The following is a 22,513-nucleotide window of genomic DNA, read 5'->3' on the forward strand; positions in this document are numbered from 1 at the left end:
TGCAGACTGCTTTGTTCTGAATGGTTTTGAGCTTTGTGTATTGTAGGAACTGGACTCATTCGGGCAAATGGAGAGTATTCCATCACAATTATAACATTTATATTGTTGCAGGCATTGGGGAGACAGGATGTAAGTTATCAACCATAGAATTCTTCGCCTCTGACCAGATCTTGTCATCACAGTATTTATGACTGGTTCAAGTTTTGGTCAGTGGTAACCCTGAGGATGTTGATAGCAGGAGATTAGTAATGCCATTGAACATCAAGGCATTTACAGAGGAATCTCGATTATCTGAATTCTGGTGCATCCGAAGAAGATCTCAAGGTCCCAATAGAAACATTACATCAAAGAGGTGTTTCCAACACTGATCACTTCTTTTGTTTACAATGATTAAAAATGAATTCGGCTTACTGAAATGCTGTCAAGAACAGCCCTGGGCATCGATGGGAGCCCAGGCACCGTCTCCAAATGACTGTCTGCCCGCTCTCTCTCTCTTCCCACACTTTCCCTGAAGTTCTACGCAGGGGTGTACCCTAACCCCCCCTTCCCCAGATAATCTCTCCAGCATTGTCCTGTACAGGGCAAAGGTGGAACTTGTCAAAATGTTGCAGTAAAAAGTTTGTGTGCGTGCGCGCGCATATTTGTATATATGCTGTTTTGAGACCCCCCCACCCCCAAAAAAAAGGCAACAGCAGTCTTGCTGTTGGTGTCCAGTCTGGCTGCCCTGGGGGGGGCTGACTGGGGAGGCAGAAGCACGCATGGTTAGGGGGTGGTGGTGGATGGGGGTGAGGGGGCACGTGCGCAGTGTGCTGCTGGCTAGTCTCCGGAACGGGAAGCAGACCTAGCTGGTGACCGCTGTGTCAATCCCATTGAACTAATGGAAGTGTGGAAGGCTTCAGCAGTGCTGCAGGCCCCTTACACACAAGTGTGTGTCTGCTTAGAAACAAACCCTGAGACAGAGAGAGGGAGAAAGGCAGGCAGAGCGAGGAAAAAGAGAACTTCAGAAAATTCCGAGGCCCAGAGGAAAGACATTAACCGAATAATCAATTGTCCGAACGAAATATTGCCCACCCATCTCATTCGGATAATCGAGATTTCTCTGTATTACTAAAGGATTAGAGGGTAGGAAAGTGTTTCTGCAACTACACAAAGCAGTCGTGAGATAACACTTGGAGCATACAGTTTTGATCCCCTTACTTGGGGCTCAATTCCAGAGATGACTTATGAAGAGAGATTGAACAGTTTAGGCCTTAACTCTGGAATTTAGAAGAATGAGAGAAGATCTAACTGAACTTTGCAAGATGCTAAAGATGACTGATAAAGTAAACACAGAGTGGATGTTTCCTCATAGAGCAATCTAGAACGAGAGGTCATAATTCTCAGAAAAGGGATAGCAGATTTCAAAATGATGAACATTTGCTGAAGACAACCGCATAAGACCATAAAATACAGAATTTTAATTAAGCCATTGGGCCTATCAACTCTGTTTCGCCATTCAATCCTGGCTGATATGTTTCTCAACCCCATTCTCCTGCATTCTCCCTGTAATCCTTGATCCCCTTACTAATCAAGAATCTATCTATCTCTGTTGTAAATACACTCAATATCTTGGCCTCCATAGCCTTCTGCAGCAATGAATTCCACAGAATCAGCATCCTCTGGCTGAAGAAAGTCCTCCTTGTCTCAATTTGAAAGAGTCATCACATCACTCTGAGGCTGTACCCTGGGGTCCTAATCTCTCCTCCTAGTTCTCTCAAAGTCTGTGGAGTTAACTACCTCAGAATATGGTGGTTGCTGGAGCATGCATAAATTTGAGGTGATTGACAAATGTTTAATTAGTGATGATTGAAAGTTATTGGAGAGTAAGCAGGAAAGTGGAGTTGAGGCAACATGAGATCAGTATTGATTGTATCAAATGGTGAGCTGGCTCGAATTGTCTGTTCCTGCACTAAGTTCATGTGTTTTTAGATTTGATCTGTTGATCATTATTTCATCATGTCCATGGCAGGAAAGGGTGCAAAAAAGATTTACAGTGATGTTGCTGAGACTGGAGGGTTTCAGTTATAAGGAGAGAATGGATAAGCTGGAACTTCTCCCTGGAGCATCGGAGGCTGAGGGGAGTCGAGGTTTATAAAATCATGAGGGCCAGAGATAAAGTGAATAGCGAAGGTCTTTACCCCAGGCTATGTTTAAGATGTGGGGAGAAACATTTAAAAGTACTTGAGTGGCATTTTTTTCCACTCACAGGTTGGTTTGTATGTGGAATGAACTGCCAGAGGAAGTGATAGATGCAGGTACAGTTACAACATTAAAAACATTTTTGGACAGGTACATGAATAGGAAAGGTTCAGAGGGGTATGGGCCAGAAGCAGGCAAATGGGACTAGTTCAGTTTCGGAAACCTGATTGGCATGGCCAAGTTGGGCTGAAGAGTCTGTTTCCGTGCTGTACGACTGTATGTTACCTAACTTCTACGGATGTTGTTGGCATGCCTACTTGCATTTTTCAGTAAAACAGAGTTAAAATCACATCTTGTTAATGATACTAAAGTGGGAGACATATAACACTGAGGTTACAGACTGAGATTGAATGCAATTCTGCTGATGACCTACAGCATCTCATGGGTGTCCAGTATTGCTTAATTTGTCAGAGTTGCTGGATTTTTTCGAAGCTTGTTAGTTAGCTTGGGGATCAAAAGGCAGTGTACAAATTTGACGTTGCTGACCTGGTGATATTTTGTAGAGATTTCAGGTTTACAGTATTAATCACATAAGCTCATAATTGCATTGGTATGGCTCACTGTTTGAGATGAGGAATAGCTGGATCTGCTTTGTTTTCATTCATTTATGTTGGAGTTTTTTTTTCTTCTGTAGATAAGGTACCACATGTGATTCTGCCAATGTCCTGAGAAGTTTAGAAAGAAGACAGCCAACTGGGTAGCACTTCGTCAAGTGAAGCAATGAGCAGAACATTGACAGCTTGAATATTGGCTTCCTAAACCATGTTGGCTTCCTAAACTGAGATTTTTTCCAACTTAAACATATCTTTATTAACAATAACATTTTGGAGTGATTATAGTCAGCATTGCAGAGAGGCCTGATTTGGAGGAGTGCAAATATATTAATGTGTTGAATATAGCATGAGGTAAGAATTAAAATATAGCAGACATATTGAGTATGTTGACAGTCACAAGCTATTTCTGTTGCAGAGTGTTTATTGGAAAGAAGTTAATGCTGCTTGACCCTAACAGTGCTTGTTATTTTCATTTTCTTTCTTTTTCTAGCGCATTAAAGAGAACAGCATCATCGACCGAGTCAAAGTAATCCTTGTCGGTGACCACATTGAGTCAATTAATGGCCAGGGTGTAGTGGGATGTCGGCATTATGAAGTGGCCAAGATGCTGAAAGAGTTGCCAAAAGGCCAGACATTCACTTTGAAGCTGGTTGAAACGACAAAAGCATTTGGTAAGTTTTGACAACTAATGTGGTTACAGTCCTACTCCTTCCTCTCTCAGCCCACCCTGGAGCTGTTTAACAACAAAGATGGATACTATGGCCTCAATTATTTAAATCTATATTCATGCCTTGAAGTGGGAGCAGAATATAATGTATCCAAATTTGCTACTGGTACAAAGATAGGTGCATATTGTGATGAGGGCAAGGATCTGTAAGGGGTTAAATGATTTGAGTGAGTGGAATTTAATGTAGGAAAATCTGAAGTCATGTATTTTGGTAGGAAGTATCAAACGACACATAATTATTTAAATGGGGAATAGCTCCCACAAATTGCAGTGTAGAGGAATCTGGTTACTCTTGAGCACAAAAGACAAAGTTAGCATGCAGGTGCAGCAAGTAATTAAGGTAAACTAAATTTTGGCCTTTATTGTAAGGGAACTGGAGTTTAAAAACAGGCATGTTTGTTTAGAACTGTACAGGCTGTTGGTGTGGCCACACCTGGAGTACTGTGTTTTATTCACCACATTTAAGAAATGATGTACTGGCTTTGGAGACTGTGTTCAGATGAGATGCACTGGATTGATTCTTGGGATGAAGGGGTTGCCTTATGAATGATAGCTAAACAGATTAGTATTTGGAAGAATGAGATGTGTTTATATTGGGCAATACAAGATTATAAGTTAGCTTGGTAGGGTAGATGTTAAGAAAGTGTTTCCAATAGTGGAGGAGTCTTGAAGTAGGTGACATATCTAAAGAATAAGGGTATTTTCCTTTAAAACTGAGAGGCAAAATAATTTCCTTTTGTGGAATGTAGAGTATACCTGGAATTCTCTATTCCAGAGACTTGTGTAGGTTAGATCATTGGAAATGTTTGAAGCAGAAGTAATAGATTTTTGAATTGTCAGAATTGAGGAGTATGAGGAGCTGGCACAAAAGAGGAGTTGAGGTCTGTGGCAGTTCAGCCATCATTTTATAGAATGATAGAACAAGCATGAGGGGCTGATCAACCTACTCCCGCACCTATTTCTTATTCTTATTTGCAACAGTCTGTATCTAGGGCACGTTTAAAGACTGATTCTTTTCTTTAAAACTGTGTGCTGCATTGTGGCTGTGTTTTTTTTGAAGAGTTAGTGAATGCTACCTAACCCACCACCATCAATTTATCCTGCCTGCTCTGCCATTCCAAAGTGACCGTGAAACTATTGAGTTGTTGTTTAACAGAATGCACATCTTTTTTATTTGTTTGCAGAATGTGGGCATTGTTAGCTGGTTCTGCATTTATTGTTCGTCATATTACCAATTCATGATTACCCTTGTCAAGGTGCCTTCATGAACTGCAGCTGTTGCTGTCATTCATGTTGAGGGGGGGGTACATGTGCAGTGCTGGTGAGAAGCAAATTCCAGGAATTTGACCCAGCAACAGTGAAGGGATTGCAATACAGTTAGAATGGAGTATGCTTTGTGATTTGGTGGGGAGCTAACAGGTGGCCGTGCTTATTTGCTGCCCTTGTCCTTTAAGGATTGTTCTTCCCGTGCTTGGAAAGTGATGTTAATGTAACCTTCACAATTTATCGTTGAGTCTAATGTGAACCTCTTGGGGGGGTTGGAGGGGGGTGCAGTATAGTATAATTCCGTTCCGTCCTGAATGAAAAGGAACTGCTCAACATCATTCTCTGCTTAGCTAAATTTGTACATTACGATCACTTAATCATCCAATTCTAACATCCTGGGAGTTGCCACTGCCCAGAGACTAAGTTGGATTTGTACCAACAGTGGTGGGTTTCACCAGTTTCCCCATTCTCCCTCCCCCACCTTATCCCAGTCCCAAGTCTCCAACTCAGCATTGCCCTCTTGACCTGTCCATTGTCCTTCCCATCTATCCGCTCCACCCTCCCCTCCGACATATCGCCACTTCCCCCACCTTCATCTACCTATTGCATTCCCAGCTTCGTGCCACCTCCCCCCTCCCATTTATCTCTCAGCCCTCCTGCCCACAAACCTCATTCCTGATGAAGGGCTTATGCCTGAAATGTCAATTTTCCTGCTCCTCGGATGCTGCCTGACCTGCTGTGCTTTTCCAAAACCACGCTGTTGACTCTGATCTCCAGCATCTGCAGTCCTCACTTTCTCCTGGAGTAACAGTGAGCATAGTATTGCAAAGCAGTTACTGTTTGAAGCGCTATTGATTGATAATAGACCGATGGGAGTAATTGGCTGCGTTGGATTTGTTGTTTCTGATGAAAAGCCATAGCAGACTGGAAACATTAACTCTGTTTTCTCCTCTCAGATGCTACCTGACTTGCTACGTTTCTTGAGAAGTTTCTGTTTCTGTTGGATTTGGACTTGTGTGTGTGTGAGAGACAAAGCTGAGCAATTTCATGACTGGATGTTGGCAGAACTGCAGAGGTCTGACCTGTTAGTTGTGGGATCATTGGTTCTATATATCACTTGCTGCTTCTGTTGTTTAAACGCACTAGTTCTGTATTTTTGCTCTATTTGTAGGTTGTACCTCGTGCTGTCCTTGACATGCTTCATGCGTTTTGCATGGAACCAGGGTGGATCTGATGGTAGTGGTAGATATGCACGGCCACAGAAGTTGCTACTTGTGGTTACATATAATTCTGCTGTTGATGGCCAGCAGTGTCCTTCGTATCAAATCTTTTGCGTTTTTGATCAATTCATGGGATATGGGTGTTGCTGATATTTATTATCCATCCCTAGTTCCCCAGAGAACAATAAAGAGTATTATTATGGAACAGTGAAATCCAGACATGGAAAAAATTTCCGATTTCTTTCCTTTAAACAAATAGCAAACCAGATTGGTTTTTATGACAATCGACAGTAGCGTGATTGCCAGTATTTAATTCTGGATTTTTCTAATTGCATTCATGTTTCACCATCTGTTTTAAAAAATTCTCAAGGTCAAGGACCAGGCTCGCAACGGGACCAAGCGACACCTTCCATTTTCGGTTAGATTCACACATGTATTGGGACACAATTTTAACCCTTTCACCACACCATCTGCCATGATAGGATTTGAGCCTGTGTCTCCAGAACGTTAGAGGAGTTCTGGATTACTGATGATAAGTCTGTAATGGTTAGGCTGTGATGTTGAGGTCTCATCTATTTTTCCCTCTTATTGGTTCCCTCACCAGTTGCTGTAGACCCTGTTTAGTGGTTGAGTCCTTTGGGGCTCTGTCAGTAATTTTGCTACCGAGCTACTCATTGTGATGGACATTCAGATAACCCATCCAGAGTGCCTCCTGTGCTCTTACCAGCCCTGGTGCTTGTACCAGTTGTTGTACAACATGGAGGAGAACTGATTCATCAATTGAGGGTGTTTTGTAGATGGCAATTAGCAAGAGGCTTTTTTGACCATGTTTAACTTTATACCATGAGGTTTCATGGCCCTGAATTCAATACCAAGGACTTCGTTTCAACTGTATACCAGCTATAGCTAAACCTATAGAAAGCAGAAATGGATGTAGGTTTGCATGCTGAACTGGAAGGTTCATTTCCAGACATTTTGTCACCCTACTAGGTAACATCTTCAGTGGGACTTTGGGCGAAGCACTGCTGCTGATTCATGCTTTCAATTTATGCTTGGGTTGGTGATGTCATTTCCTGTTGGAATGCCCTGCTTCGAGCCAAACAGAGACAGGCGTGAGAATTCCTAGAAGCATGACATTCCAACCAGAACTCTATCAACAAACACATCGAGTTAGACCCTGTCTACCACCCCCTGAGAAAAAAACAGATGACGACATCACTAACCCAAACATATAAATAAAAAGCAGGAATCAGCAGCAGTGCTTCGCCCGGAGTCCCACTGAAGATGTTACCTAGTAGGGTGACGAAATGTCTGGAAATGAACCTTCCAGCTCAGTGAGCAAACCTACATCCAGAATCTCAATCTGAGCTACAAATCTTCTCAAAACTCGCTAAAAGCAGAAATAAAAGGAATTTAGTAGAATTTGCATGTTAATGTCCAGACTCAACTCTTCAATATGATTAGAAACACAGCAAGTGCCTCATTCAGTGTATTTGCAGAATATTTCAAACATGAGATGTTCTTGCCTGAGTATGTGATTGGACATTTAATGTTTTGGCATCAGTCTCCATGCTATATAATTGTGCATTTATTTGGGAAGAAGTAAAGCATCATCTAGGTGAAGGTTTTAGAACTTGAACTTGAAAGTCAAAGGAGAATTGTTGCAAATAATCTGAGTTTTAAAAAAAAGCTGTCAGTTATTTGTTTGAAAGCTTTGAATTTTCCTTTGTGGTTAAGCCAATGGTCTTTGGCAGTGGTTTTTATGTCTTCCAGTAAATGTTTATAAATTCTCGGTTGCCTGCTGGGAAGTATAGGTTTTGCAGTCTTTTAAATAGATCTGGGGGTTTTTCATTGAGTTGCATGTGTTATTTTGACTTTGCGCATGGAACAGTGCTGACCAAGTCTGCAGTAGGCAAACCCTCCCCTGAAAACCCTTTTGCTGTAGCTGAGGAGAGAGTGGCAGAGGCTAGTGCTACAAAGGAGCAAAAACCGTTTTCACCAGTTGGCAAAAGTCTAGAAAATATGAGCAAATGTTGGCTATTCAGACCATGGAGTCTGTTCTACCATTCAACATGATCATGTTTGATCCTCTATCTCAGTGCCATTCTCTCCTCTCCCCAAACAGATGACGACAATACTAACTCATTGACATATATTCCTTTCTTAAATATATTCACTCACTTCGCCACCACAGTCATCTGTAGTAGAGAATTCTACGTTTACCACCTTCTGAAGAAATTGCTCCTTATTTCAGTCCAGAATGGACCATGATGTACCCTGAGACCAGACTCCTAGTTCTGACTCCCTTGCCAAAGGACACATTATTCCATCATCCAGTCAGTTTTTTTTTGTCAAAGTGGCAGCACTGGCAAGGTAGGTAGCTTTTTGGCTCCTGAGCTTGTTTGCTCCAGACTGGCTGCTTCCTCCCTTCCTCCTCTTCCTATCCGTAGTGGCAGAGAAGGTGACATCATGGAGGAGGGCAGCTGGAGCAGCTCTGGGGGCTCCTGGTTGTGGACGGCCCAGAGGGAAGACTCCAGTCCTCGGCAACAGCGTGGTCGGCTTGGAGTGGGGAAGATCCAGCATGGCACCCAGCTTCAGTGCAGTGTTGGCGAGGTGGACCCAGCCGCGTCGAGGTGGCGATTCTGTCATTGGGTCTGGATCAGGTGGCAAGGTGGTGGAGGTGTGGTGAAGGTTCAGGTTTCATTGGTAACCCAGCTCAGGGCACAGATCTCATGGTGGAGGCAGCAGAACGAAGATGGGCTCCTTTTCAGCTATATATTTTTATTCTTTTATTCTTAAATTATTCAAAATAGTGCCGATTGTGATGACAGTTGAAGCTTTTGACTGTATTTTACTGTATTATTTGCTGTGAAATAAAAGTGACAATAAATCATTCCAATTCAAATCATGTTGCTGCTGTGTAAAACTTTAGTTCAGCCACTTTTGGAGTACTGTGTGCAGCTCCATCCCCTCACTGTAAGAATGTTGTGAAGGCTTTGGAGAGGATGCAAAAGAGGTTTACCAGAATTTTATCTGGATTGGACTGTATTAGCTACAAGGAGAGGTTGGACAAAAGTGGATTGTTTTCACTAGAGTGTTAGAGGCTGAAGGGTGACCCGATAGAAGTGTATAAAATTGTAAGAGGCATGGACTGGTGTATAGTTGGAGTCTTTTCTTTATCCCCTGAATGGAAATATCAAATACTTGAGGACATCGGTTTAAGTGGGAGGGAGAAAATTTAAAGGAAATGTGCCAGGCTAGGTTTTCGCACAGAGCGTAGTAGGTGCCTGGAACGTGCGAGCAGGGAAGACGGTATTAGCAGAATGGATAGCACTGTTTAAGAGGCATTTAGACAGGCACATGAACAGGCAGAGATTCGAGGAATACCGATCATGTGCAGGCAGCTGGGATTGATTTAGACAGTATCGTGGTTGGCATATATGTAGTGGGTCAGAGGCCCTGTTCAATGTTCTAATAAGGTCTATTTTTATGCAGCTTGGCTGGAGTGAGGATGTTGAATGCAGAATTGATGAGTGAGATGTTCTGAACCTGCTATCTGTAAAGTTCCAGTGTGGAATTCACATCTTGCAAAATGTCCAGATTACAAAGGAGGAAGTGCTGGATGTCTTGAAACGCTTAAAGGTGGATAAATCCCCAGGACCTGATCAGGTGTACCCAACAACTCTGTGGGAAGCTAGAGAAGTGATTGCTGCGCCTCTTGCTGAGATATTTATATCATCGATAGTCACAGGTGAGGTGCCGGAAGACTGGAGATTGGCAAACGTGGTGCCACTGTTTAAGAAAGGTGGTAAAGACAAGCCAGGGAACTATAGACTGGTGAGCCTGACCTCGGTGGTGGGCAAGTTGTTGGAGGGAATCCTGAGGGACAGGATGTACATGTATTTGGAAAGGCAAGGACTGACTTGGGATAGTCAACATGGCTTTGTGCGTGGAAAATCATGTCTCACACACTTGACTGAGTTTTTTGAAGAAGTAACAAAGAAGATTGATGAGGGCAGAGCAGTAGATGTGATCTATATAGACCTCAGTAAGGCATTTGACAAGGTTCCCCATGGGAGACTGATTAGCAAGGTTAGATCTCATGTAATACAGGGAGAACCAGCCATTTGGATACAGAACTGTCTCAAAGGTAGAAGACAAGAGGGTGGTGGTGGAGAGTTGTTTTTCAGACTGGAGGCCTGTGACCAGTGGAGTGCCACAAGGATCGATGCTGGCCCTCTACTTTTTGTCATCTACATAAATGATTTGGATGCGAGCATAAGAGGTACAGTTAGTAAGTTTGCAGATGACACCAAAATTGGAGGTGTAGTGGACAGCGAAGAGGGTTAACTCATATTACAAGAGGATCTGGACCAGATTGGCCAATGGGCTGAGAACTGGCAGATGGAGTTTAATTCAGATAAACGCGACGTGCTGCATTTAGGGAAAGCAAATCTTAGCAGGACTTATACACTTAATGGTAAGGTCCTAGGGAGTGTTGCTGAACAAAGAGACCTTGGATTCATAGCTCCTTGAAAGTGGAGTCACAGGTAGATAGGATAGTGACGGTGTCGTTTGGTATGCCTCCTTTATTGGTCAGAGTATTGAGTACAGGAGTTGGGAGGTCATGTTGCGGCTGTACAGGACATTGGTTAGGCCACTGTTGGAATATTGCGTGCAATTCTGGTCTCCTTCCTACCGGAAAGATGTTGTGAAACTTGAAAGGGTTCAGAGAAGATTTACAAGGATGTTGCCCAGGGTTGGAGGTTCTGAGCTACAGGGAGAGGCTGAACAGGCTGGGGCTGTTTTCCCTGGAGTGTTGGAGGCTGAGGGGTGACCTTATAGAGGTTTACAAAATTATGAGGGGCATGGATAGGATAAATGGATAAAGTCTTTTCCCTGGGGTCGGGGAGTCCAGAACTAGAGGGCATAGATTTAGGGTGAGAGGGGAAAGATATAAAAGAGACCTAAGGGGCAACTTTTTCATGCAGAGAGTGGTACGTGTATGGAATGAGCTGCCAGAGGATGTGGTGGAGGCTGGTACAATTGCAACATTTAAGAGGCATTTGGATGGGGATATGAATAGGAAGGGTTTGGAGGGATATGGGCCAGGTGCTGGCAGATGAGACTAGATTGAGTTGGGATATCTGGTCGGCATGGACGGGTTGGACTAAAGGGTCTGTTTCTGCGTTGTATATCTCTATGATTCTTTGACTCCTGAGTGCAGGCCTGAAGGTGTCAAAGGAAATGGTTGCTGGGAACAGGCCAGAACCGTGCAGTTAGTATACATTGTCTCATCTGGGATTGGTTTATTCACTTCACTGCTTTCTGTCAGGATTTGACACCAATGTCCTGCTACAACATGGTCTGGGAATGATAATACTATGATTTCACTTCTCTGAATGTTCATGTGACATCTGTATACTGCGAATCTCGTTTACAGATGACTGCTATGTGACTTGGTTGGCAACACTCTCCTGTCATTCAAACCCAACTCAAACACACAAATGACACTTCCAGTGCATTATTCAAGGTGTGCTACATTGTTGATGGCCCTATCTTTTGGATGAGGCTTTAAACCAAAGACTCATCCACCTTCTCTGGTGCTCAGAAAAGACAGCAGGGAGATTCTTCCAACATTCTGTCCAATATTTATTCCACTGCTAAATCAGTTTGAGAGAAAATAAAGCTTAATCATTGTCACATTGCATGGAGCTTCTAAAGCAGAACATGTAGTGCTAATATGTGACTGCACTCTGACTTAGCCACTTGGTGGAGCTATGGACATTGTTTTACCAATGCCTCTCATTTCATGCTGAATTTGACTGGAATTTGTGTGACCTGTTACTGAGAGGTAATCATTGAGTGGAGTCGTTTACGGTGGCACGGTGGCTCAGTGGTTAGCACTGCTGTCTCACAGCACCAGGGACCTGGTTTCGATTCCAACCTCGGGTGACTGTCTGTTTGTGTTCAGTTTGCACATTCTCCCCCTGTCTGCGTGGGTTTCCTCCAACAATCCAAAGATATGCAGGTGAGGTGAATTGGCTGTAGTAAATTGCGCACTGTTCAGGGATGTGTATGTTAGGTGCATTAGTCATGTCCAGTATGTACAGTACTAGGGTAGGGGAATGGGTCTGGGTGGGATACTCTTCAGAGGGTCGGTGTGGACTCGTTGGGTCAAGTGGCCTGTTTCCACACTGTAGGGATTCTATCATGATTCCTGATAGATAAGAGATTCCAAAGGTATTGTAGATTAGCAATCTAACACTTTCTGATCATGTTGTGAAGTTTCAGTGAATTCAGATTTGCTATATAACTGCAGGTTATTAACAATCCAAAGATTCCACCTGCATTGTGCAGTTAAATTCATTGATCTTCAGGTTTGGAAGAAAGGTCATTGATTTGAAATGTGCACTTTAGTTGCATTACAGATACTGTCTAATCACTGAGTATTTCTTGTATTTTCTATCTATGCCCCAGAATTTAAATGAGTGTAAATCAAGGTGCACCTATACTTACAGCCATCTCCATATCTAAATCAATATTCTACCCATGTCTGTTGATCTCTCGGTACCTTCTGTTTCTTTCTTGTATTTGAAAACCTCCTGACCATAGAGAGTGAACTCTCAGCTGTCACAGGTCTGCATGCTTTCATTCTGAAGTGTCACTTCCACTGTCTTCAAATGGCCTCCATTAGTGGTGATAGTTTCAGGCTCCCCACTTGAATTTTGTCACTTCCTGCTTGCCCAGGTACTGTTGTGCATTTTTCTTTAAACATAGTTAGCAATTTGAAAGGAATTGATTTTCTCTTTTTGAAATCATGGTTCAGGCACAGGCGGCACTACATTAAAGTGAGGGTGCAAAACAGCATCTGCAGTGTTTTCAGACTTATCCATGAGTTCATGTTCTGCAACCACCTGTCCTTATTCTCTTTCATCTATTCTTTATAATATAACCACTTTTTCCTCATGCCCTCAGCTAGCTACCCTTCAAATACTTCCATGCTATTTGTTGACTTCCACATTATCGCCATTTTCTGGGTAAAGAAATTTTCCTTGATTTTCATATGGGATTTATTAGTGAATCTTAAACATATGGGGTTTGTTTCTTCCCTGACTCTAGCCATTTCCTACGTTCTCAAAGTCCATCACATGAAAATATAATTAAGCATTCTGTGAGATCATGCATCTTTTTATTGTGTGATTGCGTGATTAAGTCATATGACCAAATATTAATTGAAACAAAGTTTTTAACAGCATTGTAAGTGCGAACTTATGGATTTAACAATTTATTTGCTAACTGATGTTTCACCTCGTACAGCTGGAGTCACTGTCAAAAGCAACATTTTTATCTGTTAACTGTTTTCTGACATTTCTGGCAGCAATCTAAGATGGAGCACCAATGCACACCTGTTTGAATCATTCTGTTCATTCATTTATTTGCCACCTTTGGGAAATTGGCTGCTAGTCCACTTTGTCTAACAGTGGATTCAAATCAAAATTTTTAAAATTGGCTATGAAGTGTTTTAGGCCATCTATATCGCGCACATTTTGTCACAGTTTTCTCTTTTCCTTGCTATGTTTTCACTTTAACTTAATTTCCATTCCCTTGTTAGAAGCGATTGAACCAAGGTCACGAGGAGCCAGACCTGGTGGTGAAGCCAAGATTGGCACAGGGAGGGGCACATTACGATTACGTTCAAAGGGCCCTGCAACTGTTGAGGAATTGGTAGGTGCTATAAAACATCATTCAAGTATCAAGTATTCAAGTAGAAATGTTGTTGTCTTTCCACTGAAGATAAGGAATTCTTAGCAATGCGTTAAATCCAATCCAGCCATGGATAGTATTGACAAATAAGGAGTGAAGCTCTCTGCTCTGACTCAATAGTGTGCCTCAGCCTGAACCTCCGATATGCTGCTGATAGTGTATCAGTTTGGCAACATGCAAGTATTCTAAAATTCCATTTTTCATGTCTTTCAGTCTGGGAGATTGTTGATTCATGCTGAATAGAAGATAATTGTGTATTCAACTTCATTTGCCGTAAGAACATATTTTTCTGATAAAGACCTTAGAGGAAAGTTGGTTGGGACAGTTTGAAAATTGAGAAACCTTTGTTGAGATAGATGCTAAGATGCCATTTTTGTGTATGAAAAGGGCCACCAGACTTGTTAGAGAAAACGGAGGACAGTTTGCTGGAGAAGAATTGTGGGGGATAGGGTACTGATAAGGATAGATTCAGGGGGCCTCTAGTCATCCATCTGTCAAAATTGGAGGAAAGGGGTATGAGCCACTATTGCTGCTGCTTTCATATGGTAATGCATGGACATATAAAAATAATAATAATGATAAATAATTTCTTGGGCAGTTTTCTTCATCTCTGCATTGAGAAATATGGGACAGTGTGTGCCCTGGACAACACATACCTAGGATAATTCCAGGATAATCCTAGAAAATCTTGCAAAAGCAAATTACTGTGGAGATCTGAAATAAAAACAGTGCTGAACAAACTGAGGAGGTCTGCCAGCATCTGTGGAGGGAGACGCAGAGTTAATGTTCAAGTCCTTTGACTGTTCTTTGGAATTGTTGAAATCCAAAATTTTGGGATGGTTGGTTAATTTGTGACAATGAGTTCACAATACTGGAGTATAAATATATGATGGTTATTGATAGATCAGATTGAGTTGAAGAACATTTCCACAGATAGGTGAGAATTTTGAATTCATTGCAATGTGGAGTGATTGAAGCAGATAACGTTAACCCATTTATGGGGAGAAATGCTGCATATCTAATTAATACAGGGCAGGCTGAGAAAGATAGCCAGAGTAGAAAAAGGCTTGTATAGCTAATGAACACTGACATAGACCTAGTAGAGGACAAAGTAGCCTATTTCCATGCTATAAATTCTATTTAGTTATACAGTTCCATCAAATGGGCCGGATTTTAATTCAGATTTTATAGATTATAGGCTAGTGTCAAGCCACCCAGTTTTCATCCACAGTCTGTTGAAATTTCTAAGTTAAGGTAATTACAGTTGGTACTGCTGTAACACGTGTTTCTTCAATGCAAATGTGCTTTAAACTGATTGAAGAATGTAGACTGTTTTTTGTGGAATGCAAACTTTCCTTACCTGTATTGTCTGTAATGTGATTCTGTAAGAACATATTTTTCTGATAAAGTAAAGACCCAAGAGGAAAATTGGTAGGGCATTTTGAAAATTGAGAAACTCTTGTTGAGATAGATGTGAAGCCAATTAGTTTAAATGGCGTGGCTATTACACAAGATCGCACGAGAATGGTACTATCGCATTATATCAGAACCAACTGTATTTATTAACTAATTTCTGTTGGCTTTGTGACCAATACCTGAACTTGTGTAAATAATGCCATAAATTAGTGGCAACGTCAGTTTACCTCATACCTTTAATGTAGTCCATATTACTTCACAGGAGCAACTTGACACTGGACAAACTTGCATCTGTACTTTATTGAAATGCGATCACCACCGCAAAGATAATTCATTAGCTACAAAATTCATTTGAGAGATTTTGAGGTTTCAGTGGGAGCTTTTTTTGTATCCCTATAGTGAGAAGATTTTGTCGTTGTGCTCCTGTATTTGCTTTTCCATTTGTTTATCACTTGCAGCTCTAAGCCAATTGCCTTTTAACCTTGAACTTTCTTTAATCACAGCCCACTGAATTTGAAGAGAAGGCCATCGCTAAAGTTGATGATTTATTGGAAAGTTATATGGGTATAAGGGATACAGAGCTAGGTGAGTTTATTGCTATTGTGCATATTTTTGGAACAGTTAATCTTTAGTCAAAATGTTTCTCTGTTTTTCATGGTTACCTGCAATGTCACGTTCGAAGTGTTTCACTGGGATTTTGGGGTGTAATATGCCCACAATGTTTCAAAATGTCTGGTTATTTAAGGAAAATACTGGATTGCCTGAAGGAAACAATTTTGGGCCAATTTGAGTATTCTGCAACAATATACCTTATTGTCTAAGCTGTGAGATGGCACCAGGTGACATGTTCTGGACAGAGGAAAGGCAAATTTTGACCTGATGTTGAGAGGCCCTTGAGAATCTCAAATACTTGAAACAGACGCCTGGTTCTATTTGCGTGCAAATGTATTGTTAAAATCTGTACCCATTTTTATTTTCGTGCAGCTGCAACCATGGTTGAAGTTGGAAAGGACAAGAAAAATCCCGATGAATTTGCAGTGGCTCTGGATGAAGCTCTTGGAGACTTTGCATTTCCGGATGAGTTTGTCTTTGACATTTGGGGTGCAATAGGTGATGCAAAGAAGGGAAGACTTTAGTGCCAACATTTCTTTAGAGATCAGAGGACAGTGTTTGAAAACTCTTGGTTCACTGTTCCCTTTTTAATGTCAAATGGACAATTAACTGTGTCGATTGAAAGTGGAAAGAATGCAGTTTTAATTGAAACAATTCATTTGCCCTATAACTGTCAATTCATGCTATTTCAGTCTAATTTTAATAAATGCTTTTGGATTTCTAAATTAGAAGATGATAATCATAAACACAAGGCCATGGAAAATACAGCCAATGGATGAAGCACTCTTCATACTACACCACTCTGCCAGCAGTCATGTCCCCCCCCTCCAAATGCAGACTTGCCCCAAATGATTTGTTGGGGAAAAAGACATGCTGAGCTGCCTTGATCAACCCTAGTGCACACTCACTTTTGTTCCATGAGTATCGATTAATTTTTCAAGTTGCCTTCTCTCTCTCCCTGGTGCCTGCTGGAGATCAGCATTTGATACAAATATAAAGGAAGGTGACTGGGATTAAGATCAGTTTGTGCTTGCTCTGCCTCTACTCAGTTCACACAGTAATCAAAGTACTTATAACCTAATTGCCCATTTACCAATGACGCCGGTGAAGTGTAATGTGAGCAGGATACAATTCAAGTAAGAAATTACAGCTATAGATGTATTCAAAACTAAGCTTGTGTTAAAGGCAGCATGTGAGATTTATGGAACTCTGGCTTGTTGCTTTTGGTAGCACTCTGAGGTGCAGAATGAAGGGTACTGTATACTCAATTATATAACAGCTTCCTATAAATATCCTGAAAGGCTGGCAACATCATTGATTAACCATAGCTGTATAAATTAGACCAAAGATTTTCTAAAATAATATTTTGCACACTCCAGTTGCTGAATCGAGTGGGGATTTTATATAATGTTAAGCATTTATGGGTCTAACATAGTTTGACTCAAAGTATCAAGAACTGCAAACCAAGAAGTTTTTTTTATAATGACTACCTGGGTTTTTTATGAAAACGTAAATTTACTCACCGCAGTGTGCCTAATGCCACATCACAGTGTTTTATAACCAAATTATTGATTTTGATCTTTGCATGAAATGTGGTACTAGAACTACCATCTGATGAGAATTTTGTTAGGGTTTCTGTTCACATATCGATCCAATACTTTCTACTTTGAGTTCATTTAATCTGTAAATGCCCATTGCTTGTTGATTTATATGAATGCAGCTGCAAATGTACTGAAATCACTTAGCTTTTCCTTGGACCAATATCCTCATCTGCCACAGTTCCTCAGTACCCAATATCTGATTCCTTGGAAACTATTCTTTAATCCCAGTGATGCAGGGAACCTGGGAAATGAGCCAGAACTTCTTGGGAGTGTCATTATTGTATAACATTGTTGGTTGACTCAAGCTACATAATTATTTTTCCACACAGGTTTAGAACATTATAACTTTTAATGCAGTATATAATCTGATATAATTGAGATTGCATCATGCTTTGGATGTCTATAATCATTTATTTATTTAAACTTTTTATTCTGCATCTTGGTGAATTTGTTCAAGTTGCTATATTTTTCAGTGGTGTATTGGTGCTTAATCTATATTATATCTCTTTATCCATCTAATCATTTTACTGAAACACTTACCTCAAAAACTGCTACCCTAAAGCATTTAACCGTAGTGTGTTTGGGAGCCTTGCCCTCTCCCAACTGAAGTTTAAATCAACATTCCCAATTATTTGTTTCTCGAACTGCAAATATCAGCAGGTTTTGGTATTTCAATTCGGGATTTATTGACTAATAATGGGATAGCACAATATGTCCTTTCCACCACTGTTCTCCCATGCCTCTCCCAACCTCCCAAATAACTTGGCACTTTCCGAATCCACATGCTCTCAAAATTGAAGCAGGACTAACCAGAGTCAAAAAGTAAGATGGCTTGACCTGCTCAAAACCTGGTGATTGCTTATCAATCAGTTTGGATAGCTCTGTTCAATGGGACCACTTTTTGTTTCCAATTCAACTAAATTTCTACTGTACTTGCATTTCCAGAAGAAATCAAACTATTATAGAATAACATAATCATCACTTTTCACAAAGGGTGTCACACAGTGGGGGAAAAGACATTCTGCCATTATTGTATTTCATAATGCAACAATGGATTACAATGACTACTTTGTCTAAAGCAATGCATGTGTGTGTGAACTACTGAAAATTAGAAATTCGATTTACACTACATCAGGTGAAAATGTCTTCTGTAAAGATTATTTTCTATTAAAAAAATTTAAATGTCTTGTCTTGTGTGAAAAATGTTAATTTGATAAATAACTTTGCACAGAAATGCAGCTGTTGTGTTCTTGCTGTTAAGCCCATTGTCATTTCTTTCGTTCATCATAGTGTATCTTCATTTCTGCAATACAAAATTTTCCACTGTTGGCTATTCTTAATGCACTCCCAGGTCAGTGCAGAGCGAAGTCTGCTGTATTCCTTTTTCAGTAATGTGCCTTGCATTTGCAACCTTTTTCATTGCTGGTTAATGTCCCATTGGCCAAATTTTGTGCAGCATCTATTTCAACTCTGGGATGACTCGAGGCCACTAAACCTCACGTTTCATAGACTGCTCTGAGTCCATCACTTTGACTTATCTCGAACTGAATTGGTCTTTTGCTGTTTGCAGTGCTGTTGTGTTCTTCACATAGCTTACATTACATTACATTAATAGCCGACTTGTCTGATGGCACAGTATATTGTCCCTGCCTCTAGGTTGGAAGGCCCAGGTTCAGGTTCAATAAAGTGTGGAGCTGGAAAAAGCACAGCAGGTCAACCAGCATCTGAGTTATGATGAAAGGTCCCGACCTGAAACACTGACTCTCCTGTTCCTCTGATGCTGCTTGACCTCCTGTGCTTTTTTCAGCTCCACGCTTTGTTGACTCTGACTTTCCCACATCTGCAGTTCTCACTATCTCCAGATTCAAGTTCCACCTGTACTGGAAATGTATCATGACCTGTCTGAATGAGTTGATTTAAAATACTTGCGTTATATTCAATCCCCACATCAGAGTAATTGATGTAGATTGTAACTGGCTGAGAACTAAGCCCTGATCCCTGAGATACCCACAAATTATGACTAATCCAAAAATGACCCCTTCATTCCTATTTTAGTTTTAGCTCCTAACCATTGCACAATCCACTGTATATATTACCCCAATCCCAACAGCCTTAATTGTTATCGCCTCAAAACACTCTAGTCGATAAATCGAATGTAATTTTCCTTTCATACATCAGTGTTAAATTTGCCTCATCATTTTATGATTTTTAAGAGCATGTTAGCATGTCTCTCCTAATAGATTTTAATATTTCCTCTACTACTGAGACCAGGCTAACGAGCTTGTATTTCCCTGCTTTTGCTCTCCGTCCTTTCTTGGATAATGCAGTTATGCTTACTTCCTTTCATCACTGTGATTGTTAGAATCTAATAGAATCTTAAAGTCATACAGCATGGAAACAGACCCTTCAGTCTAACCAGTCCATGCTGACCATAATCCCAAACTAAACTAGCTCTACCTGCCTGTTCCTGGCCCATATCCCTCCAAACCTTTCCTTTTCAAGTACTTATCCAAATGTCTTTTAAACATTGTAATTGTTACCCACATCCACCAGTTCTGCAGGAAATTCATTCCACACATGAACCACCCTCTTTGTAAAACATTTGCCCCTCATGTCTTTAAAATCACTCTCCTCTAACCTTAAAAATGTGTCCCCTAGTGTTGAAATCCCCCATCGTAGGGAAAAGATAACTACCATTAACTCTATCTTTACCCCTCATTAATTATAAACTTCTATAAGGTCGCGTCTCATCCTCCTCTCCACTGAAAAGATTCTGGAAGATCAATACCAAGGTATTCACTTAAAATAAAAATTCTACTGAAGAAAAACTGGAGACATTAACTATTTTTCTCTCCACAGATGGTGCCAGACCTGCTGAGTTTCTCCAGTGCTCTGTTTATTCATTTTAGATGTTTGTCATTTTAACTCTACTATTTTATATAGTCATAGAGACGTTTAGCATGGAAACAGAAATCCTAAATTAATCTAGTCCCATTTGCTGGGACTAGCACCACTTTCTGTTTTCTATCTTTGAGCCAGTTCTGTATCCGAATGGCTAGTTCTCCCTCTATTCCATGAAATCTAACCTTGTTAACCAGTCTCCCATGAGGAACTTTGTCGAACGCTTTACGGAAGTCCATATAGATCACGTTCACCGCTCTGCCCTCATCAATCCTCAATCCATCAAAAAACTCTATCAAGTTCATGAGACATGATTTCCCACGCACAAACCCATGCTGACTATCCCTAATAAGTCCTTGCCTTTCCAGATACACAAGTCCTGTGTCTCAGGATTCTCTCCAACAACTTGCCCACCACTGATGTCAGGCTCACCTATAGTTCTCTGACTTTTCCTTACCACCTTTCTTAAGTAATGGCACAGTATTTACCAAAGCTATCTCATGCTCCCTTTTTGCCCTCCCGATTTCCCTCTGAAGTATACTCCTACTGCCTTTATACTTTTCTAAGGATTCAGTCGATTTCTCCTGTCTTTACCTGGTATATGCTTCCTTCTTTTTCTTACCAAAGCCTCAATTTCTCTTGTCATCCAGCATTCCCTGCACCTATCAGCCTTTACTTTCACCCTAACAGGAATATATTGTCTCTGGACTCTCGTTACTTAATTTTTGACGGCTTCCCATTTTCTAGCCATCCCTTTACCTGCGAACATTTGTCTCCAATCAGCTTTTGAAAGTTCTTGTTTAATACGTCAAAATTAGCCTCCTTCCAATTTAGAACTTCAACTTTTAGATCCAGTCTATCCTTTTCCGTCACTGTTTTAAAACCAATAGAATTATGGTAGCTGGTCTCAAAGTGCTCTCCCACTGACACCTCACTCACCTGCCCTGCCTTATCTCCCAAGAGTAGATCATGTGTTGCACCATCTGTAGTAGGTACATCCACATACTGAATCAGAAACTTGTCTTGTACACACTTAACAAATTCCTCTCCATCTAAACCCTTAACATTTTCATCTATGTTTGGAAATTTAAAATCCCCTACCATGACCACCGTATTGTTCTTACAGTTAACTGAAATGTCCTTATAATTTGTTTCTCAATTTCCTGCTGACTATTAGTGGGTCAATAATACAATCCCAATAAGGTGATCATCCCTTTCTTATTTTTCAGTTCCACCCAAAAACTTTCCTGGATGTATACTTAGAGTATTCTCCCTAAGTTCAGCAGTAATACTATCCCTTCTCAAAAATGCCACTCGCCTTCTCTCTTGCCGCCCCACCCCAACCCCAACCTCAACCTCTTTCTATCCTTCCAACAGCGTTTGTATCCTGGAACATTAAGTTGCCAGTCCTGTCCATCCCTGAGTAACATTTCTGTAATTGCTATGATATCCTGGTCCCATTGTTCCTAACCATGCCCTGAGTTCATCTTACTTTCCTGTTAGGCCTCTTGCATTGAAGTAAATACAGTTTAATTTATTGGTACTACCTTATTCTCTGCTTTGTTCCTTCCTGCCCTGACTGTTTGTTTGACTCACTCCCTTTCCCAACTGTACCAGTCTCAGATTGATCTCTTTCCTCACTATCTCCCTGGGTCCCACCCCGGTCCTTCTTACTAGTTTAAATCCTCCCAAGCAGCTCTAGCTATTTTCCCTGCCAGTATATTAGTCTCCTGCCAATTCAGGTGCAATCCATCCTTCTTGTACAGGTCACTTCTACCCCAGAAGAGATTCCAGTGATCCAAAAATATGAATCCTTCTCCCATGCACCAGTTCCTCAGTCATGCATTCATCTGCTTTATCCTCCTATTCCTACCCTCACTAGCTCATAGCACTGGGAGTAATCCAGATATTACTACCTTTGAGGATCTCCTTTTTAAATTGTCTAACTTTCTATATTCTCCTTTCAGAATCTCAACCTTTTCCCTTCCTATGTCATTGGTTCCAATGTGTACAATGACTTCCTGCTGGTCCCTCTCCCCTTTTGAGAACTTTCTGCACTCTCTCCGAGACATCCTTGATCCTGGCATCAGGGAGACAACACACCATCTGCCTGTGCCTCTGACTAGAGTCCTCTATCACAATCGATCACTTGGAACCCGAAGTACCCCCTCATTGCATTAGAGCCTGACTTGATACCAGAAACTTGCCACT

At 41.1% G+C, this 22,513-nt stretch overlaps 1 protein-coding gene across 1 annotated transcript in view; it reads left to right on the forward strand.

Annotated features, from left to right (window-relative positions):
- Positions 1-18,587, forward strand: part of gipc2 (GIPC PDZ domain containing family, member 2) — a 71,148-nt gene extending 52,561 nt beyond the window's left edge. Inside the window, exons 3-6 of the mRNA XM_043698703.1 lie at positions 3,283-3,463; positions 13,621-13,733; positions 15,692-15,773; positions 16,173-18,587. Coding sequence (XP_043554638.1) covers positions 3,283-3,463; positions 13,621-13,733; positions 15,692-15,773; positions 16,173-16,324 — 528 coding nt within the window. The 3' untranslated portion in view covers positions 16,325-18,587. The remainder of the gene's footprint in view (positions 1-3,282; positions 3,464-13,620; positions 13,734-15,691; positions 15,774-16,172) is intronic.
- Positions 18,588-22,513: the final 3,926 nt, after the last annotated feature.

Source organism: Chiloscyllium plagiosum, chromosome 11, assembly GCF_004010195.1.
Source record: "Chiloscyllium plagiosum isolate BGI_BamShark_2017 chromosome 11, ASM401019v2, whole genome shotgun sequence".
NCBI classification, from domain to species: Eukaryota; Metazoa; Chordata; class Chondrichthyes; order Orectolobiformes; family Hemiscylliidae; genus Chiloscyllium; species Chiloscyllium plagiosum.